The sequence below is a fragment of the Lutzomyia longipalpis genome, chromosome 1 (assembly GCF_024334085.1).
Source record: "Lutzomyia longipalpis isolate SR_M1_2022 chromosome 1, ASM2433408v1".
NCBI classification, from domain to species: Eukaryota; Metazoa; Arthropoda; class Insecta; order Diptera; family Psychodidae; genus Lutzomyia; species Lutzomyia longipalpis.
The window spans coordinates 2,039,450-2,067,443 of NC_074707.1; the positions used below are offsets into that span (position 1 = coordinate 2,039,450).

Below are 27,994 nucleotides of genomic sequence, written 5' to 3' on the forward strand. Positions count from 1 at the left end.
AAAAAAGCGAGATAATCTAATTTAGGAAATTTATGCTGATATTTAATAAATGCTAAAATGCAATTCATTCGAGGGGAGAGGGTACACAACAGTGCGAAGGGTCAACATGAAAATGTTTTGTGCTTATTGGAAATTGATCCAATTAAACGGCCCATGTGGTGAAGCAAAGAGGAGAAATTTCATTGCCAAAGTGAGATTGGTTTTCTTTTCAAATAATATTTTATTAATTGATTCTTTTATCTCATTTCAATTTTTTCTTTTTTTTTATAATTCTCGCCGTTTTATTGAAAGTTTAGAGATCATTACAACATATATACATACAATTTAATTTATTAATCATTTCTCATTTTATGCCTCCAATCATCCTCTCACACATTCAGCCCATTTGACGATTGCGTATAGCCATAAATATGCCATTAAACAATTTATTGGGTACTTTTTTCTCATCTTATTTCTCCGTCAAGTTTTTTTTTTTATTTTGTGTTCTCTTGAGACATTTTTTTTACACTCTTACATGATCACAATTTTCAATTTTCACCTCTTTCTCACTGAAATACAAATTAAGTTAATTTTTTCTTGCGCGATTTTTGCTCTTCTTACGCGTGGGGGGAAGAAATAAAAAAACGCGATACGTTGTGCACTAAAATGCAGCAAAATGCGAATAAATATCAGAATCTTCGGCATTGTTGCGTAGAATCCGTATAGGATGAACCATAAGAATGGACCATTGAACGATAAATGAGATTGGGAATGTTTTTTTATTATTTCCTTTTTAATTTAAATAAATTCGATTAAAATTTCTTTCATTTTACCCTAAAACACTAATCGTACGCTATAATTTGCTTTCAATTCATCTCAAAAAATGCAGCATCTTTCCCATAAAAGAAAGCATCGTTCACACGTGTTCTTTCTCACCTGCACTGCAATCAATTTTATTTACAACTACATTGTATGTATATTAAATGTCCTTTTATTCACCTACTGGTTGTCTTTTTTTCTTCATTAAATTATATTAAATTTATTTAAATTAAGTTTTTAAGTAAAATCTCAAGATTTTCTTTTTTACAAAGTTCCAAATATTCTCTAAAATCTACGAAGAAGTTTTTTTTCATTCTTTTTTGCACAAAATATTACAATTTGCCGCGAAAAACGAGGAATTTGGGGTTAGAGCTCAGAGCGGAATTCCAGTGACTTTCTATTGCCTCATGTCATCATCCATGCGACACCGTTTGCGCCCACTCTCACCCAGGTCCAGGCTCTCTGAATCACTATCAATGGGTTCACTGCAGTCCCCATCACCGTCACCGAGTTCCTCCTGTTTTCGCTTGGCTGTAGCCATTTCAGCTGCATGCTTCTTGCGCCACTTTGTCCGTCTGTTCTGAAACCACACCTGAAATGCAAGAAAAAAAGGTTCGTGAGACAACAATAAAAGACACCCCTGTGTGCTCCATCAAAGAGCCAAAGAGGAGGAGAGAAAAAAGTTGTGTTAATTGAATCACATTTTATAGCATTCAACGGCACAAATGTAGAATTTTGTGAAATTAAAATAGACCAAAAAACAACGGGAGGGAGGGAGGAATCAGGAAAATATGAGTATTTCCACCCCATTTCAGAGTTGAATGGCAATTAATGGAAAATCCTCCAGATAAGACTCATTTGGGATTGAAACATAAACTTCCTGAGCTTTTTATTGATTCACTTTCTTATTGCTGTGCAATTAATATACCTACATATATAATTGCTACTATGAGAAACTATATATTATGAGAATTATTTATGTGAAACAATTTGCACCAGAGACGTAGTCAGGAGGGAATGATTGGTTGTCTAAATTCGGTCCAAAGCAACTTAAAAGAAATTTAAGCTATTCTGCTTTTTCTTCAAAGGGTTAAAGAAATTATTTTCAAGCTAAGAAGATATAAAAAAATTCAAAAAGGAAATTTTAAAACATAAAATAAATCGCTAAACGTTATAAATGAAATGTCAAAAGTAAGAAATTTCAAACATTAGAAGGGAAATATCAAACATTAGAAAAATGTCAAAATTAGAATAATTTCAAACATTTTTAAATGTTAAAAAGATAAATAAAAATATTCTAATGTAAAAGAATAAATAAAGAATTAAATGACAAATGTTAGAATAAATGTTAAATGTCAAAAAAAGAAACGTTTTATGTGAGGGAAGAAACGTAAAAATTAGAAAAGAAACTTATTATATTACAGCAGAAACGTCAAACGCAAGAAAAAAAATGTCAAAAGTTTTAAGGAACAAACATCAGAAAAAAAATTTTAAATATTAGAAAAAATACGTTCAAATTTCGAATTGCACAATCTACCAAAAGCTGATAATTTAATCGAATGCAATATCTGTCAATATTCTTTAGTAGATAATCTCAATCTTCGTAAACTTCGATTCATAAGTTAATCTTTTTAATTCATTTTTTGGCCTCATTTAATTAATTCAATTTATTTTTAATAAAAAAAATCTTCTGATATGTATTTAGTTACGCCCCTGAACTCGCACAAAATTAAGTTGTATGAGCTTTGGAAATTAGGATTTATTATTCTGGCAATAAAGAGACTGAATATAGGTTTGATAGAGACCAGAGTTTAATTTATTGGATTTATGTTTGTCTATTTTTCACATAATTTTCATTCATGTTGTTTAGCATAAATTGCTAAAGTTTCGTCTTTTATAAGAAGTCAGCAATGCCCTAATTTCGGAGTATAGATTTCAAGAATTTTCTTCAACTTCGAGAAAATATTCTTCATTAGTATTAAAATAGACAAGCAGAAGTTCCGGAAAATGTGGATAAATCAATCTTCCTTTTTATGCTTTACTTGAATATTCCGCATGGTACTCAATATAAGTATTAAGAAGTCATTAAATGAGTGAATATGAGTCTTTATCTGCAATCTATGAGTGTGACAAATCGGGGATGGGGTGGCAATTTAGAGGAAAACCACCGGGGAGCAACTTTTTAGGTCCCCAATGGGTGAGATGTGGTGTAAAATGAGAATCACACACACGGAGTTTGCCTTAAAAGTCACCCAAAATATTACACCATATAGAGGAGGGAGCGAAGAATGAGGGCCGAGCGGTTTGCTGGAGGAGGTTACTGTGGCAGATTTCAGTCGCAGCTGCGGCCCAAGATAATGTTCAGAAAACCACCCTTAATGATGTACGTACAGTCTGTTGAAAATTTACGAATTTCATATTTTGCAGTTATGAAATTGACATTCGGCTCTCACTCAGGCGGTTATCCCATCATTCCCTCGATGGGTTTTGCCAGATAGATGCATTGCAAAGCACTGAGCCATGGGATTTTGTGGATGAGAAAGAACTAAAGGGGGTGTGGGTGGGAGTGTAACCCCCATTCCACCATGAAGAAATTTTAATTGATTGTGTACAATCTGAGACATTTTGGACGATTTGTTGCCCTCTTTTGCTGGAAGCATATTTTTCATTGCTCACAGCATCTAACCCCTTTTTGAATGTCCTGTTTATACATTATTAATGAAGAACATTAATAATGTTTATTTCAGATTAAATACAGCAAAACAGCCACAGAGTTTTATCGAGGATTTTCTCTGCTTAAGACCATCCCCCACGCGATTCCTATTTTTTTTCTCTTGTTCACCCAAAAAGGAACAAGAGGATTTGAATTGAATAATAAATGTTTTATTATTTAATTCCCATAACTTTATAATTTAGAATAAAAAAAAATTTCTCTTACTGGTTGCTTTCACAAAAAGAAAAAGCAGCAAAAATGTTTTAATGTGGCCCTTATCCAAGATGAGGGTTGCTCAAAAAGAAGGTAATTATACGTGTTTGATGCTATCATCATAAAAATCATCAACTTTCGACAAAATAAACCGCCTTAGCGAAAAAAAAATCGTAAACTTTAAAGGGTTATTGTCCTGTTTTCATTTACTCCCTTTTCTTTCTAGCCACTCTTCTTTTTTTTTTTTACTTTCCACATTTTTATATCCTTCTTGGTACGCTCGCATCCTCCCAGCGAGAAGAGATGAGTTGGGATTTAATTAAAAAAGTACCATTGTGCATGCTCTACCGGTATCTCATCTCAAAATTGTGGACACACGGCCAGCAAAAATCGTGGACGGGGAGTTTATCGTTCCCTCAGAAGGGGTTGATGATGTCTCCGTGCGGTTAAATGGGTATGAAGCTGCGACTTGAAGCAGTGATATTTAATTTTTTTACGCCATTTTTATGCTCCACCTCCCATCCCGAATTATTATTCTTTTTTTTTCCTCCCTCCGGTCACCCCCTTCTTGTGCAATTTGTGCAAGAAACACCGACCGCTCTTTTTAATCTCTTTATGCTAATAGATCCCCTTTTGCTACATACAGCACACACCTCTATATAAAATCCCAATGCTTAAGATTCCATTATAAAAGTTCCACAGTAGAGGCACGAAAAAAAATCATTGAGAAAAATTCTGTTATAATTGTTGAAAATTAAAATAAATTGCAGATGGTGGAATTACATCTTCCCGCGAAGAAAATTTCGTTGTATCAGTTGACAATCTTTGGGGGGTACAATATAATTTTATTTGGAAAATAATTCTTTCGGATGCTTTGTGTAGTTACAACACTTCACCCTCCAATTAATTTTCATTTTTACCCCCGACGTGGGGTGGTGAAGGAGATTAAAATTAATATTGTACTCACGCAAGAGGATTTTAATTATGCGACACACAATTATCCCTCAAATGGCAGGAAAAAGGACAATCTTTTGCCACATTTAAATTATTTTGAGTACACTCAAACCATTTGGGTGGTACAACATAATTATGTCTTTGCCTCTTTTAAGTGTTTCTCTCCTGGTGAGATATTGAAATGATTTTTATAATTGGATTTATGTTCAATAAACCATTTAATCCTTTCTTCCAACCTAAAGAGTTTTAGGGGAATTTTGTAAGGGTGATTTCTGTGTATTTTTGCGTAAGGAAAGGCCTAGAAGTTTTAATGAGAATTTGGTCAAAATTCAACAATAATTTGAGGTTTTTAAATTAATTGTTTAATGGGAAAAAGTAGATAAAAATTTAATTGACTTATATTAAATTTATATAAAAGAAGCAAATGAAAATACAATTAAGAAAAAGAAATGCAAATAAAAATAATATTCTTTTGATATTGTTTTTCGTTGTTTGATCTATAGAATATTTTCAACGAATGAGACGTTTCTTGGGCTCAATTTTCCCTCTTCATCGGGTAAAAAAAAAGAGAAATTGAAGTTAAGAATTCAGGTAGATTCTTATTCTTTCTAGACTTGATATTATTTTTATTACAATTATTGTGTCCTTTACAAAGTTAGACAAAAGAAAATAATCAAAGATTAAATATAATTTGCATTTTTTAAAAAATAATTAGGATAGAGAGCTCTGTGATTAAAATAGATAAGAAAAATGCTAGAATCTCTCTCTTTCTTCTTATACTTTGTTTCCTAAATTCATCGATGTTTCGATATCAGATGATATCTTCTTGAAATCATCTCAATTTTTTTTTAAATTAAATTCAATTTCACAACAACTAAAATTTGAATAAGGGACACGCCATATAATTTCAAACAACGTCCCAGAGCAATTCACTTTGCTTATCAACTACCCCATAATAAATTTTACATTCATTATAAATTAATGCATTGCTGTTAAATTTTTTTCTGGTCCGCATATCAATGGCATATCATTGACAAAATGTATCACAACAGAGTCGTTAATTTCCTATCATGATCTCAATTTGAGAGTAAAAACCCGGAGTCTGCAGCATTTGATTCGGTCAATTTAATCTTTTTTTTGGGGTTAATTTGGGTTCTGGCGAGAGGAAAGTGGTGATGATTTAAAATTCTCTCCCTGAAATGAACCAAATCCCAAAGAATGAAGGAAAAAAAACCACCCTCAAATACGATTAGACAGATGACTTTCCACAGTGAGCGTCAGAGCGCAAAAGCCCCTTTGAAACTGATGATTCTCAATGGGGTGTCTCGTGCACACACCCCTCAATCAGATTGAGATTTAAAATTTCCCACTTTGGCAAATGTGTTCTTCCCTTCTTCCCGGAATCGACCACCGAGTCTTATCGCGTACTCTGTGAAAGTCATGTTGGTTGTGCTCATTGCCGATGCAATTGTCTATCCGAAGGAGGAAGGATTTATAAATTACGCAGCATTTTGCACACTCTCCCGGAAATCCTTGAGATACGCAGGGGAAACAACCACGAAAAAGGATGTGGTTGAGATAATTTTTTGTGGTACATGTGAGGGGGTTGATTGTGGGGCTAAATTGGCATTTGGGAAAATGTTGAATGATTTGTATTTCTTCGCGGGATTTATGCATTTGGAAATGGAGCATGAATCAAGCATTGAATACGAAACAACAATTGAACGATTGAATTTTTTTGGGCCCAGGGATTCATTCCTTTCTCCTACTCCTTTCACCCCTTTATACCAACCCGGTGTTTTCTATGCTTTCTATATGCTACATTGGTGTCGGATGGTAAACAACAATCCATGCAGGAGAAATATTTCATTGGACATATCCCAGCTAAATATACGAGATGGGATAAATCATTTGGCAGCAAATCATTCGTGGGTGGTGCACGAGGAAGCAGAAAAAAGGCGCGCACACACAACCAGGAAGATAATACATAATTTCCACGATATCAGCTATCAATATTCCGATCGCATATCAAATTTGATTTAAAATCGCCATGAAACCATAAAACACATCGAAAAATGTGCAAAACTATACACAAGGCACGTCGTAAAATAAAATGAAGCGCACCAGAGGGGTGAGCTCCCCCACACACTGTTGTCGCTCCCAGCATTTGGGGTTATACTATGGATGAGTCTTCCCTTCTCTCGCTATATAGCTCCCCAGAATTCAATGGATTACGAAGCAAAAGATTGAAACATTTTTGCTGACAATGCCCTTGATGGGCAAGACAACACTGTGGCAAAAAAATATCATTGCGGAAGTAACGTGCTCTAAGGGTTGTTGGTTCACTCTCTGAAGGGTGTGTTGTGTGCACGAAATTTAATTTAAGAAATATGCAATACAACCTTTATTCTTTCACTTGTATCGTATTGAAAAAAATATATCATGGAAATGCAAGGATTGAGAATAAAAAAAATATATTTAAATTCAATTGTAAATCGTTTTTGAAGAAAAATTCTTCTTTTGGATTTTCCAGCGATGCTTTGGTAAATTTTTTAATGTACTTTTATTTAAAATTTTTGAATCAATAAAGGAAGTCTTTTTAATAACGGTTTTCCGGGGTTTTCGTCGGTTAAACGGGGGTTCTCACCCAGAACAATTTACGTTTTCCAGAGCTTTTGACTCTGTTCGAAGCCTTCTTCAGTGGCTACATATGCTTGAGGGAGTGGAAAATTGTCTTTTTTTTGTAGAAAATGTTTGTAAATAAATTTCTTCTCTCTTTTTAGCCACTGAAAAAGGCTCCGAACAGAGCCGAAAGCTCTGGAAAACGTGAATTTTTCTGGGTAAGAACCTCCGTTTAACCGACGAAAAACCCGGAAAACCGTTATCATTGTCTCTACATGTCGGAAAATCACTTTTTTGAAGTCTTTTTAGTAATTTGTTCCTTGAATATTAACTTAAAGATTCTTCAAAATGAATAATCTGTGTACAATATTCTTCACGACTTAACGGGAAGGATTTTTATATGCTAAAGCTTAGAGGCTGAATCACTGCACTATTACTTAATAACAATCCACTCTTGAATCACTTTTAATGCAATTAAGTAAAAGCAAACTCCTCTTAGATCATCTATTTTCCACGATTTTGTAATGAAGCGTTTTTATGGTGAAAAAATAATTTCATTAGACCATTTCAAGTGAATTGAATCAGGAGGGGTTAAACCATCATTAATCTATATTATATTTCACAAGATCAGACACTTAATGGAGCAAAATTATTGTCTGTGTATGTGCACAGAATGTGGGGAAATTATTATTTTTATACAATAAAATCGTGAAAAAAGGGGCAGAAGAAGTTTAGTTGCGCATTCTGTGGATTTCAGGGTACAAAAGTCTCCATCATTTTGGTGTAACAAAGAGACACACCATGGAATGTGAGATGGAGACTCTGAGGGAGACATCAGCGTGGAAGTTTCTTCATTCTTCTTCTTTTCTTTTCTCAACTTTGTGGTGTATTTAACAATAAATACGATGACTTTTATTTACAAGAAATCCGTCTCTTGTGTGTGGTGAATAATTAAAGTGATATATGATAGAAGCACACGTATGTTGGTACACAAAAGCTCACCGAATTTCACATTAGATTTTGATGTGAGAGTAAATCACCTTAATGAATTGGGATTTAATTGAATTTTTATGATGAAGCCGTTGAAAAGAGGATGGGAGAGAAAAGAAAAGCTCTGCGGTTGGTTTTCATCCAACGACAACAACAAAAAATTCAACAATAAGTTGAGTGAAAGAGACCAAAATAATGGAGTTGAATGGCGTCAGAGAAAATCATTGTGCCCCGCTTTTCCTCCCCAAAATACATGGCGGAAAAAGGGGGTGTTAACGCGCATTGTGCAGCTTTTCATTCTCCCCCTTTTATTTTGGCATCGTCGTGTTTTCCCGCCACTCTCGAGAGCTCTTTTCTCTATATGCGGCGGATCCTCGGTGAGCAACATTGGGAAATCCAAGGGGTTGCTGGGAAAAACCAATTGAGCCCGGACGGGGGAATGGAGAGGGAGAAAATAATGAAAGATGATTCGTACGAAAGCAACCCCGGGAAAAGAGGGCTAGAGAGGGAGGAAAAAGGGGGTGGCAAAAGATTTACCGACACTGTTACGTCCAACCACAATGTGGTTGTGTCATTTTTCAATTGCAACGCATTTTCCATGGAAAAGTGCCGCAACCATGGAAAAAAAGGGAAAATTGCACTTGAGAGCAGAGAGAAAAGGGTCTGACTCTGACCATCCGGATATGCCTCGCGCACAAACCAAACCCAAAACCCATCTTTATGGCTCTATATGATTTTTAATAATCGTGCTGTTTGGGTGAGAAAAAACGATTGCATGAATCTCTACGGCATAAATAACGCATCTCAATTTGCATTTTGTGGCATTTTTCCCGCAAATCTCCATACCCCTTCTCCCCCCAAAATAGATCGTTTTCCCGAGTAGATGTGTGCAAAAAAGCCGGGGTTATGTGGTATGAAAAAAAATTGCAAGATTTATGCAAATTAAATCACATATCCGAACGTAAAACTGCTGCATTTTTGGCATCGCATTCAATTTTTTTTCCTTATCAAGATAACGTCGCGAATTTTAATTGGTTTTGTGATATTTGGGCAATGAAAAATGCCCCCAAATGGGATATCCCAATTTTACTCGGGAATTTCATTCAATGGCCCCACCACAATCAACGATAGAGATAGCACAAAATTTTTACGAGATTCACATTGTTTGATTTTTTGTATTGAAATTTAATTTGGCATATTCTGGATGGCAGGATAAAAGAGACAAGGATGGATTGAAAAATTCTAAAAATAGGAATTTTCCAAAAATATATATGACGCCGTTTTATCAGATTTTTCTTTGAAAATTGAAAAGTTCCTCAACTGATGCTAAAAATTCAAATTAAATCTGCCTTACAAAAAGCTTTACAATTAAGGAAGAAAGGAATTTTAAGGAAAATGCGGAAAATTCTCTAATTCAATTGAGTGTGAAAATCAATTAAATAAGTGCAAGCATCTCAATTGTCGACTGTGAGCACATCAATAAACACATAATAAGCCTCTGGAAATCATGATTTCCGTCCAACTCACTCCAGCAAGTTTCACTCAATTGAGAATAACACCCCTTGGGGTGAATCTAAATCCAATAAATTAACATCTCCACCATGCATTTCCGTCTAGGAGACACACCGAGCGGAACAATAGGGACAAGAGGGTTTATAGCTGTACCAAAAAGACGTGTCTTTTGTATAAGAGAGAGCTTCACCCACAACTCAATTGTGCCCTTCATATATGTATGTATGTATAAAACACCCCCTTAATATATATGGGTTCTCTCACTCTTAAATGCTGCTAAATTAAGCGTTTCACTTACAAAAGTAAACTAAGAGTCAACAGACCACCCCTTCGATATTATCCACCCTTCTGCAGAATTTCAAAGGGGAAGGCGATAAATTGCCCAGAATGAAGATCAAGTCATTCTAATTTTACAAAATACTCCACCAATTGAACGATTTAACACAGTCAAACCCCTTAAAGCAGTTTTCTCCTTTGGCTTCCATCCTAAGAAAATTAATTACATTATGCAATAATCATAAAAGGATTTTGGTCAAATGATCCAAGATATGTTTGCAGATAGTTGAGAGTAAAGATCTCTGTGGAAGCCACTAATGAAATGCCAGAGAAACCGCCCTAATCTCAATCGCAAATACAAAGTATTTTGCCATATGAGAATAATTCCTGTCACTTATGCCAGTGACCATTTCCCCAAAATCACCGTATTTTCTTACATTGAGGATTATTTACATTGAGCTTTTATCCGTAATGATTGATAGAAATCTTTTACATCCAATGTACAGAATTTTATAGTTTAATCAATTAAAATGTTTCAATTTGAGAAAGTATTTTTATTTAAATTGATACTATAAAGGCGATTACAGTAGAGTCACGGACTACAGCCTAAGAGACAAATGTTTCAAAAAGATCTTGTCAATAAAATTCTAGATAAAACATTTACGCGAATTTTTTAAAGACAAAAAAAGCATAATTGTGACGTAATTGTTTGCGTTTTTAGATAAATTTTTGACGAGTTCTACTACCTATTTTCATTGAAAAATGATTTTGATTGGTGTGATTTCCTTATATTCTTGTGATAATATATTTGTCTCATGTCTTTCTCTGAAAGATTTATTGATCTAACATTCCCCTTTTATTTGAAAGAAGAAATTTTTAAAAAAAAAAGTACATAGGATGAAAAGCTTGTAGCTGTACTGCAAGAAACGACTGTAAAATATATTCCAGAAATTAATGTAATTTTCAAAATCAATTTCAGTGAATATTTTTTTATATTTTCTTTTCAATCCCAAAAGCATTCATTTTAATAATTTTTTCTAAATGAATTTGCGCGAAATTATGTTTAATACTAAATCTCCATTAAAAATCAACACACAAACACAAAAAACTAATCTAAAATATTGCAAACAAAATTGAATTTATTGCATTAAACGAATTCGGATGAAATGCAACAAATACAGCCACAGCAATCCACCAAATTAATCAGTGGTGGGGTCACAAAATGTCCAGAGAATGTTGCGTATTTTGCCATGGCTAAAGTTGGTGAAAATATGAGTATGGGGTGAAAATAATTGCGTGCAAACATTTAGAGATTAATAAATCAGGGGCCAAATCATTTCATTACATTGATTAAATAGCGCGAAGTGGAAAACATCGGTGGGGATTGGTGCTTATGTAATTGTGGAAATTTCCTCGTTGCTGATCGCAAATCCTCCAAATGTGCCGCCGCACCATTCCCCAAAATTGATGCTCTCACACGAAGGTTCCATGGGCTGTCCCAGTAAATTTTCCTCCTGCTGGTACAATTTTCACCAGCAAAAGCGCGCGCTTTTCCCTTCAGAAATTGCCACGATATGGATTTTGGGTGGCGCTTGACGCCTGTTTATTGCGACATATGCGTCTATAATCTTTCGTAATACCGTAATTGATACCCTTCGGAGGCGCTTTTGCGGCGCTATATCGCCATGGAAATTTATATACAACAGTGGCTCATTGCATTTAATCATTTAGTCCCTGTACAAGCAATCCGGGGACGGTGGGTGCTACATATACTACATACATAGTAGAATAGGAGGTGGATATTAGTGCTATATATGTGAGCCTTTCTACATATAGGAGAAATGGGGTGTGTGCGGGATGTTTTGCATAGCGGGGTTAGGGGTTGTATATTGTGCGGAGGATATGGATGGATGTCGGAATGGGCTGTCAATAGCACGTGGTCAATGCCGACAGCATTTGATGGCAGTCAATCATTTTGATTGTATTTATGACGACACCGGACGACCAAGGCGTCACAGCGGGCGGACCATTGGGTGGGCTTTTTCGCCTCCATTTAATCGATTTTGGAAACTATTTCTGGCACTTTGGTTGAATTTACTGCCAAAGAGACATCAATGACTTCTCTCCTGCACTTTCAGCCATGATTAACAATAAATTTTGATTGATTTATTGGGCACCGTTCGATGGAAATATATTATGTACCGTCGATTTTTTTTTGCTCACACCATCGCATAAATCATCCACAACGAACCACCTCAAAATACTTTTCATGCTGGATTAATTTTTTCTAAAATACATTTTATATACGTGGAGATCCATTAAAAATCATACCACATTTACATATTTTACATTAAAAATTTCCATCGTTTTTTTTTAATCTTGAAAAATAAAAGAAATTAACTATTAACAGCCTAATACGGCCATATAACCCAGCTGAAATGAACTATATATTTTATAGCTACCCTCCTAATTTGAAAGATAATAATTGAATGTATGCGCATTTGCTCTTCGTTTAGCATATAATTTTATAAAAAGCATTTAATTCAATATTGAGGGGATGCAAATGCACAGTCTTTAATGTTTTTTAGCAGATGCTGGGGAGGGTTAAAATCCGACCTTCTGCACTCTATATTTTTTCTTTTTAAAATCTTTTCCTTTCTGAACGAATTATTTTATTCTTTAATTTTTAAAATGATTTTTCACAATAAAATTAAATTTTTCTTTCTTGATTTTCCTAGTTTTTCCATCAACAATAATGTTTTATTGTAATTATTTGAGGAAAATTAGAAATGACTTTTCAAATATTTCCTAAATATTTAAAAAAAAAAAATTTCTTTGTTCTCCTGACCTAAATACATAGATCCAAAAGAACCTAAATATAGGATAATTTTTCTATATGCCACAAGCTCCCCTAAACAAGGAACAAATTGAACAAAATACTTTGTTTTTTTTTCACAACAATGTTGAAAGGATACACCCCCTTTTGCACACATGTGTGACGAAGGAGGGATTGTCCTCATTCACCCCCTGAAAAAGTGTGGCGGATTTTTTTGTTCAGCAAGCATTTCACCACTTCATTTTATATTCCCTGGGTTCTTTCCTGGTCTCTTTTTTCGGGCTCACCACGGCCCATTATTTGTGGTATCCTTCGTGTCTTATTTATTGCCGGAGAATGATAAATTGGTGAAAAAGAAATCTTTCAAATGTAGGATGGGGGTGATTCACACAACATGGTTGAGATTTTATTTAGAAGTAAAATAAAAGAAAACTCACCTTAACTTGAGATTCTGTCATACCCAGGGCGTACGCCAATTTAGCCCTCTCTGGTCCAGCCAAGTATTTGGTCTGCTCAAATGTCTTCTCCAGTGCGAATATTTGCTGTCCACTAAATGTAGGCCTCGTGTGTTTCTTCTTGCCATCTTTGTCGTGCTGCTGATGTGACTGAGACAGGCTTCCTGCCACTGCAAAAGCATAGAAGAAGGAAGAAAAAAAAATGATGAAATTGCGTACTGGGCGCGCGGAGCAAATAAACAATTTGGGCTGGTATTGTCGTTGGTGAAACATTATGAAATTGCAGGAAAACACAGCATATACAATAGCAATAGTAATAAAATATGTGGATGTAGCATTGGGGGTGCAAAGAAGGGGGATGGATTGCTGTAATTCCATCGATGAAGTAAACACGAGGTGGAAAACCCAAAACATCATCTCCACTCAATCCACATGGTATTTGTGCGTCAACCCCCACATCTGCGCTCGCACGATCCTCGTTTTTTCCGCCCCTTCATACTCGCATAAAGTGAGGCGGGAAACGCACCCTCCCTCAGGGCGCACACACTTCCAAGCAACCCCCCCCCCCCGCTCCGGAAAAAATGGGGAAGAGGGTATAACATGAAGAAAATTGCACGAGAAGCCCCTTCGACGACCAAGAGGGAGAATGAAGAGACTGCGTGAGCAAAAAAAAAGACACCATGTATCTCCCACCCCCTGCATTTTGCCATTTTTTTCGGTCTGTTGTTCTATGCCAAGTATTTATGCTCAACACACAATCCCCAACCCCATTTCCAGATGTGTAGGTCTCGGGGAAGGATAAAAAAATAATAAGGATTTTTTATCCTCAATTGAAACATAGGATTTAGAGATTTGAATTTAGCCTTTTTATGTATAAAATATTCTGGCTCCCTGGATGGAATTTTTATTTCGGCCCTGTTTGGTGTGGGGGGTGTTTGCACAAAATTAATTTGAAAAAATGAGCACAACTTTTCGTCAAGTATAAATACTCTTATGTGGGGGTGGAGTTGAAATAAAGTGAGGACGTTGTAGATTAGAGAGTAAATCATAAAATTTGTATAATTTATGTATTCAAGTTTGTGATTTAGCGCCTGGAAAAACTATTATGAATAAAAGAGCTTCTGAAGGAGTTAATTAATTAATTAAATTCCATTTCGCGGCGTTTAGAATTTAAATATTACCCAGTAAACAAATGATTGAGCCAGTAGAAGCTCAATCAATATTGATTGATCATCGATTGATCAATAATTGATAAATCAATTGAGCCTCTCAATGGATTGATCAATCATAGGACAATTATTGGTCAATCTCTGATAAATTTTGGTTGCTCAATAATTGATCATCTGTGCGGACCCACACTGACTCAATATTAAAACTATTAATATTGATTCAACTATAAGTCAATTATATTATCATGAATTGATCAATTATTGTTCAGTTTTTTATCAATCAATTGATCAATTTATGATCTATTATTGAACAATCAATATTGATAGAATCAACATTATCAACATTTTAGCTCAATCAGTATTGATCATGTATTGAGCAATTGTTGATCAACTATTGTTGTTTGATTTTTATTATCAATCAATTGGTCAATTCATGCTCAATTATTGATCAATCAATATTGAGTCAATATTAGCTCAATCAAGAGTAAAGAGGGTAAATACAACTTGAGAAACAATTGCAGGCATTCCGGTAGGTACGTATTGAATCATATTAAATTCATCTTTATCTATTTTTAAGAAAATCTCTCAGCCCTTTCAACTCTGATCCAAGAAAGTCCGCGTGTGTGTAAAGAACAATGCAAAAGCTCTATTTTAATGCCGTTGATGAAGACTAAAAGGCAGTGACTTGACATCATCAAAGCTGTTCTTAAACACCTATTTTTCGTAGGCTTCTGACAGAATTCTTCTGAATTATTCTCGTGAATGGTATTCTTTCTCCATGAAGATTGTTGACATTTTCATTTCAAGATAGGTGAGGCATGACTCGCGATGTTTGCCGTGTGTTCGCACCAATTGATCAATTGACTCCCTTAGACATTCTCACGGACTTCTTGCAAAGTGCTTGAGAAGCCCAGACATGCTCGGGACTATACACAGCCAGACCACAAGAAATCCGTGGAAGGTGTTCTTGAATAAATACAACCGTGCTGTGTGATGGCATCATTAGGGCACACAAGTGGGTATCGCGCGTACTTTTTTTTCGGGTTGCACATTCATAGACTCCTATTTGGCATGAATATTGGTGGTTGTGAGGGGGAGGGACGGCGGAAAAAATAGCCTTATGCTGTGAGTGAGAAAAATAACAAATAACGCGCTCAGCAGCCATCTTGGTCATCATCTTTTGTGTCTTTTCTCACCATCAAAATGCCCGGAAAGATCTTCACTCAATGTCCAGCAAAAGTGGGAGAAGAGCTTTTGGTGAGTGATGATTGGAACTGAATTCTTGGATCATTCATCATTTCTTTTTTTGTGTGTGTGAAAAACTCTTTGACTGATGAATGTTAATTGTGTGCTTCTGCCGAAATTTCACAATTAGAGATGATTTTAATGAGATTCTCAATATTGTGGGAATGTTTTCTCAAAGAAGATGCTTTAGCTTCTACATTAGAATACAAACTTGGCTCATTATTGTGTATTTATTGAATCTTTCTCAGATTGACTCATTTGCAAAGAAAATATTCGTTTTTAGCATTCTTTCGTCCTACTAAAAGGAATTATATAATTAAATGTTTTAAATAAAAAAAAAACGTTTTATATTTTTCCAAATCGGTTAAATTTTAGGGCAAAAATATACTTAAAAGATTAAAAATATTATTTTCTAAAGAGCTGGCAAATCAAGATCATCTTAAACCTTAAAAAAAATCATTTCAGTTATTATTCCTTCATTAAAATAAGAACAATTCACTCTAAAGCTTTGAGGAAAAGAGAAAATAGGTAGTTTGACGCCGGCGTGGAAGCTTTGCAAAATACATACATATATTTTTACCCCAATGTATTTGCCGTAAGAAAAAAATATCGAGTGTTCTGAAAATGAGGTTCTCTTCTGCACAACACTGTGCAAAACTCTTTTGCTATTGATTTGCGGGAAATTTTCCAAGAGAAAGCTCCCCTTTTGTGCTACCAAACCCCCCATTCCCCCTGGGAAAAAGCTCCCAAACAATCGATGAATTTTGCTGGAAGAAGATAGAAAATCACAGAGAGATAAATCACAATTGGGGGGCTGGCGCGGTGTAGGGAAAAATTTGTTGTCGGAATGAGAGATTACATAAAATGAATATAAATTAGACATACTAGAAGATAATTGTGTATATGGGGATCTCCTATCTAATTACATCATCAGCATATTCTCAGTATGAACCTCTTAAATGAATACAATTACAATTCGAGCAATTAAAATGTGGTTTCCACAGTCCCCCTGTGGCCCACCATTTCCGCCGCTCTATGCCATAAGACCCCATCCCCCTTTTGACTTTTCCCGAGGCGCGCGCGTGATACATAAAAGGGGCATCCTTTTCCCATTCCACCCTCTCCCCCACTCCCACCATCCTGCCTTCGTTGCAAATGTAAAACCATTATTTTCTGAATCCCAGACTTCTCTGCATAATTTCCACCATCATCATTTTCCACGCTACCAACTCTTCGTCTCTGTTTTGCCACCCCGGATGGAGGGCTTTGTGCAAAATGCGAGAAAGAGATACCCCGCATGTGGATTCTCTTACTGACGATGATGGGGAGACTATGAAAGCTCTTTTCTCCATATAACATGGAGTCGTGTGGGATGGGGGGTGGTTTTGGTGAAGTGGTAAATCCCCCATTGAAGCCAAAATACATATGTACTTGACGTCGTACGAGCCATTTCCATGCTATTCGCCTCTTTATATTCCATGTCTCTACTTATGTTTTATCATCTGCTTCATATTATGTATAACACATGTACGTGGATTCCTGCTGATTCTTCACCAACGAAGATACCCTTCCTCCGCATTTATGGGAAGAAGAGAGAATTGTCTGTGCCTTTCTCCATATATACATAGTACATCTACATAGAACCAAGATGCGCCTCTATCTCTTGGAAGGAAAGATCCCTTACTGTGTGTATGTGGCTCCTTTTAGGGAGAAGAGTTTGAATTTAAAATTACCATCAAGGCATCTCAATTTAATTGAGAACAAGATTGTCCTCACCTCACTAACTTCTTGGTCATTTAAATTAGTTAAGGAATTCACTTTGGAAGCGTAAATACGTAAGTTTACACCGTAAATACTTTTTACAGCAGTATTTGAGTAGTTTTTCATTATTTTTTTATTTTTATTTTACAGCGTAGTGTGGCGCCCTGAATAGGGGGGCGCCACAGGGGCTTTGGTCAACTCCCCACAGTAACCTCCACCCTCGTCCTCGAAATAACCTAAAGAGCACTTTGAGCTTGCAGCCACACCCGCACAAGGCTGAGCTCCGACTAACTCTACTCTCATCAGCACTCTTTTCTACTCTCTCATCTAATTGCTTACTCAGTGCTCTCCTATATTCTCTTGAGGATTCTCGTACTCTCTCTCACCTATTTGAGGGTTTGTAACCTGGGGGCAGAAGCCGTTGCCGAGGGAAGGGCAGCCGTTACAGTTACCGCCAATCTAAGGGTACTCACTCTATGAGCTAGGTTAATATTCGCTGGATAGTGAGTCGGGCGCTACAGTAGAGATCTTTTAAAAAAAAAGTATAAATCCGTTTATTTATAAGTAATAAAACGACGTAAAAAATATCTAAAAATTTACTGTGACGGAAAAAACAGAAACTCATTTGTTTTTGGAGATTTTCTCTACTTAAGTTCAGCTTTTCTGCTTAAATACGTGTTTTCTTACATATATTTCAAAGCTCAAGTACGAAGAAATAGTTATTTTGCCGGTTCGTATTTACGTAAAGAACAGAACCTGAATTTAGTTTAATAGGAAAATGAATCTTTTTAAATGATCTTTTCTGAGTAAGTTTCTTTAGTATTTGTGTTTCTGCCCAGTTAAGGTCACTTTGGATAAGTTTCCCAATTAATTAAGACCTGACGAAGCGGATAAATTCTTAGGTTTTAAAAACCTAAACGTATTTTAATAAATGTTGGTACTTGAGCACTTGATCATAAAGTACATAAAATATTAAGCATAAAATGTAAAAATTCTTTCCAAAATTTTCCCAAGTTTTTTGGAAAAACCCCCATTTGCGCGTGGTTTGCAATATCCCAAGACCATAAACTACCAACCAGTTTATGGAAAAATCCTCAGTTGAATATAAATTTGACTCTATCAAATATTTTATTGCTTGTAGAGCAACGAAAATGTTGCTCCCTGAGGATGGTTTTTAGGAGCCATGGGACGTGAGCAAACAGTTCTTTAATGGTTAGTCGGTAATTAAGGAATTAGTAGCATATATGCCATTAAGGGTGGAATCCATAAAAATGGTCGTTAAACGGACAAAATGACCAATTGAAACAAGATAAATATGCAACAAGGGACCCTTCTAATCCACCTTCCGCCCAACACTAGCACGCCCCAGACGATAGGAATCACCCCCGCGCAGGGTGGGAAATCAATTCGCTCTATCATGTCTTGAATTGCTTTATAAGAGTATGCGATTGGAATAGAAAGAGATCTTACGGTCTTGAGCGATACAATCGGCGCCATTAGTGATCGCACCTACCCGCACCCTTGCGGGCAGGGTTGGATGGTAAGATGAAGAGGGTGACTTGACCAATTAGATTTCCCTATAGAGTGGTGAATGTGAGTAGAAGAAAAGGGTTGTACCTCCACAAGACCCATTGCTCTTTCATCATTCTCCTCATGGGAATCATGAAATTCACTTTGTATATACGAGAGAATGAATACAAGGAGTCGGCCACCACACCCTTTTGGATACCCTTCATTTACCACCACACCATATCATAAAAGGGTTGACAAGCAATTTCCCGCTTATGCCCGTTCACGGGCATTTACTCAACTTGTAAAATGGGGTGAGCCAATTTTGATATTAATTGCCACAAAGGAGAAAGATGAGAGGGGAAGGGTTCTTTGATACTTTATTGCTGCAATGATAGATCTATAGAGATGGAATGTGAATGCAAAGCAGATAAATATGTTTAACCATTTATTAGGGTTTTTATGCTTTAAAAACATCATAAAAATCTGATAAACAGGATCACACATCTGTGTCCTTGATGATCTCATTTTTTTTAAATTTAATTTTAAACATTTTTTTAAAAAGATTTCTTTACTAAATTAAATAATAATCAAACAAATTAAGTAATTGATATAAAAACCACGCAGATCCTTTTGGGGATCCTACATAATACTTTCTGCAAAGTTTAAACAATCAATGTCCAACCGAAAAACCATCTCCAAGAGGTAAATTGCTTATAATGCTAGAGGTTGTGTTATGAAATAGATTAGAAGCGATTCGGAGAGTTTTGCCAAGGTCGGGGGTGGATTTTGAGATATAATTTCAGTGAGAGGGTTTTAATTAAATTAAGATAGCCCTCCCACACTGATCCTTATACCAATTCAACTTCATCCCTTGCACCCTCATAGCTAGGTAACCCCCCATTCCGAAATGATAGAATTTGCGAAAACGTGAGGCCACTTTAAATATTCATTTGTATAATTTAAAATATATACCTACTTAGCTATATATAGCAGAAAGTATGGGAATTATGTTTGTAATTAACCTATCTATAGATGTTTTTACCATTTATGTTAGGCTATATGAAATACAATGAGCAATTTGAGGCATGTGAGTTTGTCAATGTGAATTGCCTACGGGGTTATGGAAGCAATTTTTGATACTCTATCAACATTAATTGAATAAATAAGGCAAAATATCCAATGTTGGTATTCCCATTGGGGCACACATGTCAAAGAAATCAAGTGAAATCAATAAATTCTCTCTCACATGCTCTTTCGTTGTTTATTGAATAAACAACAAATCACATACAATATCAAACGATAAAGTGAAATAATGAGATGACCGAGAAACACTTGAAATAATATTGGGTGTACCGATTCAATATCTCATGTTTGTTTATCATGCTTTCCTTTCATCTCTTCTCCCCTTTGTGGCTCTACCAGACCTATCTGCGGGCAGCATTACCTTACCTACCCGCTCTCCCCACAACATAGCCTCACCATGTGCTATAGCATATAATATCTTTTGAATAAACTCCAATTAAAGGATCTTCATTCCATAATATATCACTTGATGAAATCCTTGAATAAAAGAGACGACGCTCTTTTTCATGATCCACGCCAGGCAGACGCAATGAATGATTTACAGAATCACACAGAAATCAATAAATAAAACACCTATGGGTAATAAAATAAAATGCATGAGGGGCAAATTAAAATGCTGTATAAGTGAACATGGGCGAAATTCATTTCCTCAACACTTCGCCACGATGCCATAAAACGATTTCAATTGCTCCCATGTTGGTCATTTTTATTTCGTATTCGCCCCAGTTATTGTTTCGCCATTTTATTTTATTTTTGGTCCTTTATACATTCTAACCAATATATATTTGAATATGATTCGATTCTTTTTGGATAGAAATGGTAGGATAATAGAACATGAGTAAAAGAAGAATTTGATGATTATGCATTCACAGAGATGCTCAAGTCAAAGGAACTTTGGGTTAAGGTTCCGTTTTAGTGAAATGTGAATTGAGCTTCAAACGTTTAAACGTTCAGCTGGTTCAGCTTTGGTGCAAGGTTAGAAAAATTTTATAAAAGAAAAAGAAGACTTTGAGATTTCTTTAATTTTTAGAAATATATTTTTATCCTTCTTTAAGATTTAAAAGAAATTATTCTTATTTTGATTCTAAAACCGTTTTTAAATTATTAGAAAACATCCTTAAAATTCCTCAAGAGGACATAAAAGCATAATAATGTGGAATTTACAATAATAAAATTTATTTACAATATTTTAAGATTGCAAAAAAAAATTTTTAAACCATTTCTTTCACCACCAGGCGCCTCCATCTCAACGCCTGGTGTTTTATACCTCAATGCTCAAATTAAACCACCTTTGCGCTCCCAAATCATCCTCTCTATATGATAAAAACGAACACAATATGGCTCACAGTAAGTAGTGTATTGCATGGAAAAAGAGACAATCACCCCAAAGGTGATCCCTCCCCTCTTGGGGTGCTATATATAGTTTAACTATATCTATATGGATAAGGAAACTTTGCGAAATTTTGATAACGTCATATAATGATCATTAGTTGTTTTTGGCGTCATTATCGACATATGACGTCGCATTAACAATACTGAGCACGTGATATGGTACATAGACACTGAATTGCCTCAAACTGCCGGGGCATCATTTAAAGAGGAGAATGAGCCAAAGTGGGTGGGACGGAATGGAGCCTTTAATTACTCCCCATGCACACAATTTTGGATATGAGAGGGAAAGTGTGAGAGCATATCAAATTGTATATAGCGTGCTGGTACACTTTTCCCCAAAACTCCAAAATAATATTCTTGAACCCTAATTTGGGATGTTGTCCAAAAGATTAAGAGAGGAGGAGGATGTTTAATATGTTTTTTTTTTAATCAGTCTTCATTTACGTTTTCTCACGAATCATATTTTTCGTGACATTGTCAATCATTTTAATTGTAGGTAAATTCAAGATGAAGAGCTTTCAATCAAATTTTTATGCTTTATGAGACATTTAAATGTTAAGTCAATAAGACCTTCATTTTGACGACACACAAAAGGGGGTATTCAAAAGTGGAAGAAAAGGTCTAATAAAAATATTATCATTATTATGAATTGAAGTGTTTTTATGATTTTTTTTATTATTGTTCATATTACATTAAGGTTCATACATTTTTTACATTATTTAAGGAATAAAGAAGAGCATTAGATTTTCTATGTGACTTTGAATTCAATATTTAACCCAAAAGTACTCCAGATTTTTTTAAAAAACTTTATTTCATGTTTGACTTTGAAGTTCTCTAAAAAAGTCAATATTTGTCAAATTCAACTCAAAAAAAATTAAAATTGTTCATTCGACTCTTTTGTGTCCGAAGAAAACATAAAATCATTGAAATATTCGGACTTTTCATCGCAATATTAATTCCATGGAAACTTTCAAAGAATATTTTTCTGTTAAAGCTCTTTCTTTGATCCCTTTTGCATAAATCTAGCGTAATTCTAACTCACAAAAATTGTAAAAAAAATATTCAATGTATATTACGTTTAGGTCGGCTTAATGGACGCGAAAGGGTTAACGGGGTTAACACATTGAACTTTTGTGAAAATAATCTTTTTCTTCAATTCTTTTAAAGCAATTTCCGGCCTCAAATAATCTTCAGTGCAAAGTAAAATTTCTTTAAGTTGCCTAAGAATTTGTGAAAATTTTCGCAATATTTGATTTCAAAGTTGTCTAGAAAAGAAAATTTTAAACCAAAATTCTTGAAATTGTTCCATAAAAGGTCTTAAAAATCTTCATTTAATTAAATAAATTATTAAAATAAAATCTTTAAACGATATTTTTGCATTTAAAATTAAGAGCAAATCTGGATTTAAAAAAAAAAAGACTTATTGTCTGAAAAATATATTAGCTGAAACACGGGAAAAAATAAAATAACCAACCCCTTTTTGGTATGGATGGACAAAGAGTATTTGAGGCGCAAAAGGAGTGCGTGTGCGGTGAGTTTAGGGTATGGAAACAATTGGGGAAAATGAAATTGAGACATGTCCCATGGGGGACACAATGAGGAGAATGTACCATGATGGATCTAAATTGCAACTATACTCTGATAATAATGGATAATTGTGCAATTTGTATCACTCTGAACGTGATTTCATGTGCTGGTGCAACTCTATGATGGATCATTTTGCAGATGGAGAGACATAGTAAATTTTGGGGACCCCAAGTGAATCTCAAATTGTGACCAATTGTGCACATCGCATTCCAGAGGCATTGAGAGAGATGCGGGGTGGGTTGTGGTTGAGTCTGTGTGATAATTTTTGACCCCTCATACCCAAACCCAGTGGTGGTGTATTTTGCAATGGAGATTAATTTGGGATTAGAAGTGTGTATGCGGATAAATCACAGTGCGGCATCACCCCATACCGCCACCTCAACGTGCGGAAAATGAGGCGAACGCTAAATAATCAAATATGACACAGTATTTATCAGAAATAATATGATATCGTCGGAATATTGTGGGCCATGTTCATAATATTTCCAACCATCTGTCAGCATTTATCGTGGAAAATTAATTAAAATTGTATTGAATTGGCTTGTTTTGCGTCCGCGCACAGGCAAACATGCCCCCAGGACACAGAAAACCCCAAAAAATTTTCTCTCGAAACATTTGTTCAACACCTTCTATTAATAGTTGTTGGAGTGTGTGTGTGTGTATATTGACGAGCGATAAATATGCGATCACATACAATTGCTGATAATCATTTGGCGTTATTAGTTAAATTAATGACACGATTATCGCAATATGTACACATTAATATGCTCAATAATGTTGTTACACTGATAAAAGAATGTTACACGCACTCTCTCCATCCACCTCATGCCAATAACATAATTTACTCCATGCTAAAAGATTTAATTACCCCCTCAATTTTCCACTATAAACCCACCATCCATTGCCAAAGAAAATCTTGAAGGAAGAAAGCTCCCTCCCCTCTCCCAAAAAAACAAGAGTTATTCGGAATTGAGAAAACATGGTAGGAGGACAAGAGAGTCTTTAAATGGAATTGTGCGCAATAATGGTGTATTATAATGGCACGTCAATTTTGGGGCAATAATTGCCTCCTTGAAAAGAGTGGGGTGTGTGACACCATATGGTGTGTGTATGTTTTTGGGGCCTGTAATTAAGGTGTAATCGTCAAGTGCCGGAGGAATAGATAAATTTATTGTTTCTCACACAATCGCGACGGGAAAATTTTATATCTAATTTAATTACACCCCACATTTAACACAATGAATATTGCTTTATTATTTATTATCATGACTCAAAATGTCAAGTATTTCGCCATAAACAGCCTACATACAGCATTTATTAACTCTTTTACAACACCTTCTACCAAGCCACGATGTTTGTGGAAAGTAGATTAAAAAATTAAATTTGCAATTACATTTTGTAATAAATTGAATATTTCCGGCGATGAAAAGCTTTCATTTAGAAAAACTACACAAATTTACTAAAATGGTTACCAAAATCGGATCGCTTATCCGATTTTGAAAACCTGACAAATACTATTTTTTTTCCAAAACTATTAAAAAACTTTTTGAATTTTTTTTAAAAGGAAATCTTTTTGAATTTCCAAATATTTATTTAATTTTATGACGAACATTTACAGCAGGGCTTCGCAATGAGACAACAATTCGGTTAAGGCATAAAATAAATTTCAAAAACAAATGTAAAAAAAAAAACAATTAATCGGACTTACTTGTTCCAGCCAATCGATCTCTCCAGGCCATAGGATTAGCCACGAGTCCTTGAAGTCCTGGCCAGTAGAGATGGGGTCTCTCAACGAGACTCCCAGAATGAGCCTTAAGAGGTCCTTGCTGACTTTGCTGCAGATACTGCGCCATACCAGCAGCTGCAGCTGCTATTGAGAACCTTGGCATAGCACCTGTATAAAACATGAAAAGAAAAATAATCCTTTGCTCGAACCTTTAGTTTTTTATCAAATTTAAGCATTAGCTATTTTCTTTTAAAAGAATTTCTTAAAAGAATTTTTAAAAAAAAATGAATTAAGGTTGATGAAGCAGAAGCATTTTGAGCTGTTTTTTTTTCTTTAATATCAAGTCAAAATCTACCTAGAAGTACTGTGTTGGAGTAACACTTACCGCCTGTCAAAGCACTTAGCCCTGCGCTAGTGACTGGCGGTGGTCTGGAGAGGATGTTATCAATTCCATGTGGGTTTGAGGCTCCAGTTTGATTGGACTGCGATGGGGTTTGGGTGACTGTTGTACCGCCGGGTGATTTCATTTCCGTCATGGAATGTAGGGCGGCTAGTGGTGGTCCTAGGAAGCTCAGCGGTAGCTTGTGATCCAGCATGTCTGACACGTTTTTCTGCCCTGCCGACGGGTAGTCTAGACTTCGTCTCCCTGTGAGATTTTCTGGACTACGGGAGCCAATGCTATCGTTCTGCGGACTATGGTATCCCGCAATGTCGTCACTCTTTTGGCTAAGGTACGATCGGGAGCTCTCAACGGGGCTCTCCGTATCACCACGCTTACCCGTGCAGTCTGGGCTGTCCGACGGGTGGTTTGGATGATGCAGGGGGCTGTTGTCGCGACTTGTGACGAAATGTGGGGTATCTTCGTCCCTGGATGAGGCACAATTTGTATAGCCGATATCTTGGCAATCGATATCTTTGGGTGGTACACGGTGGTCACCAAAGTTGTTGCAGTAGTCATTCAAATTGCCATCGCGATCGGTACCATCTGTTGCACTTACGACACCACCACTAACACAGTTCCCGCCACTCGCGCCCACAAATAGATTCACTGGGCTATTGTTATTGTTGTTGCGAAACGCACTCGGATGGTGATGATGGTGATTCAATTGGCTGGGCTGGCAGTCAAATGGAACGGCACCATTGCCGCCGCCTGTGGCCTCTCGTGCATACCCAAAACCACCACCAAAGGAAAATCCATGGGAGCCCAGAAATGCGGGCGAACGGAAGGCAGCCAGATTCAATTGAGCAGCGTGTTGCGTGGCTGCTGCAAATGGAAACTGACTCAAGTGTGGAGCTACCAGTGCACCCAATTTGGGGCTATCAGAGCCCGTCGTGGACAGATACGGACTACCCAGATTGATGCTGCTGACTCCTACACTTTGTGAGATTCGCAAATTGCGGTCACAGCATCCACATCATCAAAAAAATTAACTCTTTTGTGCTTTTTCTTTGAATTTTTCCGTTTAACTGATTTAGTTCGAATTTAGTGCAAAAAGTCTTCTTCTCACAAAAATTCTTAATCACAATTTTAATCACTAAATCTCGATCACTTTCACATGAAATAATCACGATTTTTTTTTCAAGAATGTCCCAACTTGTATTTGAGTAGTGATTGCTATCAAATGAACTTCCAAAGATCGTATGCAAATCTCCTTAACCGTTTTTGGGAGTGCTTCAATTTTATGACTGACCCACTAGGCCTAGCGTTTAAGAATGAAGTCCAACTGTCCAAAATCTTCTCTTGCAGGCTACCGCGGAGGTTTTCGCCACAAGACTTCACGGGATCTCGCCATCTCATTTACTACCAATGCCGTAAAAAGTGGTTTCCATGGGAAACACATGCGCAAGAAGAGGACAAATATTCCCATCTAACCAACACATTCTTCCACAACCATGGTAGACACGCCTTCTAGCTAAAGCAATTGCATGGAGTATATTTGATTTTGGGGTGGAGCGTTCGAGTTCATTACTTCCATCTCATTCTTATTTTTGTTATTTCCCGACGATTTTTTTTTGTTAAAGGATAATAAAATCGTATTTTCCATTTATTAATAATCTTCGGAGAGAGCAGAGCCCCCATGGCTACAGTATAAATGGGTTTAACTGGCTCTATGGCCGAGGTTTATTGTACTTTTATTTATTTTATAACATTTATATTCTTCCACTCCACCATTTTCATGATATTGTTGTCAGACTCTTTAGCATTTTATAAGTAGATTTATTCATATGTGTAATAATTTTAAATTATTCGATTTAACATCTTTCTTCCTCTCTTTTGCTCCTTGTGCACATTTTCTCCATATATACATACATTATGTAGGTACATAATATAGGTACATATATGTAATGTAAAATGGAGCTTTTTCGGAGCTTTATGGACTCTCTACACAAGGAGCAATATTATGTGGAAGCTTCGGTTATATATAGGTAGGTAGTAACGTATACGGTGGGCTTCTTTTATGTTGAACGTGGTGGAATATTGGAGAGTAGAGCAAGAGAAAGGATAATTGAGTGAATTTGTCACATTAAACGTTGTATGACAAAGGAGGACAGAGCAATAAATTACCGGCGATTCACATGGAAAATGCTTCTCAACGCAATAATCTGCCCTATCAATTAGCCATTTTCCCCTCGAGGCTTATTTTTCCCCCAAGACCATCATCTTCTCTATACAGTGTGCGGCATCCCCGGGAGGGATGATAATAATAATAAACACGATGGTATTTATATTTATACAAAAGAAATTTAATGGCTGAACTATTTCATCCGTGTGCGCGTTTTCACCATTCGTCTGCTGCTCATTTGCTGTCGCATGAGAACATGTATGTAGGTAGGTATATAACCCAATTCAGGACATCCGGTTGTCCTTTTTCATTGAGTTCGCAACAATCCCATTTAGATGGAGAGCGAGAAACTTATGATACTCACCCATATCTACTATAAATTGTATTCTATATACATACACCCATGAAGACTATTGTAAAATGAAAACGGATTTGTCAAAAGGCAAAATTAATGAGATTTCTCATCCTCTGTTAAATGGAGAAGAGGCAAAAAATAAATCTCTGATGAGGACGAAGAGAAGGCGATATAATAGTGTAAAAATGAAAAGGATGTGTATTTTTTTTTTGCTTCCGATGTACCTTTTTG

The 27,994-nt window shown here is 35.9% G+C and overlaps 1 protein-coding gene across 2 annotated transcripts; it reads right to left on the bottom strand.

Annotated features, from left to right (window-relative positions):
• Window positions 1-200: 200 nt before the first annotated feature.
• Window positions 201-27,975, bottom strand: LOC129786509 (homeobox protein Nkx-6.2). 2 transcript variants are annotated; one of them, XM_055821593.1, is made up of 4 exons: window positions 25,200-27,975; window positions 24,827-25,012; window positions 13,352-13,539; window positions 201-1,390 (listed from the first exon to the last, which is right to left on the bottom strand). In XM_055821593.1, exons 1-4 carry the CDS (start codon window positions 25,438-25,440, stop codon window positions 1,196-1,198), a joined length of 810 nt encoding a protein of 269 aa, XP_055677568.1. In that variant the 5' UTR covers window positions 25,441-27,975; the 3' UTR covers window positions 201-1,195. The 2 variants fall into 2 exon arrangements, with proteins under 2 accessions (XP_055677568.1, XP_055677569.1); XM_055821594.1 differs by having other exon boundaries at window positions 25,230-26,849.
• Window positions 27,976-27,994: the final 19 nt, after the last annotated feature.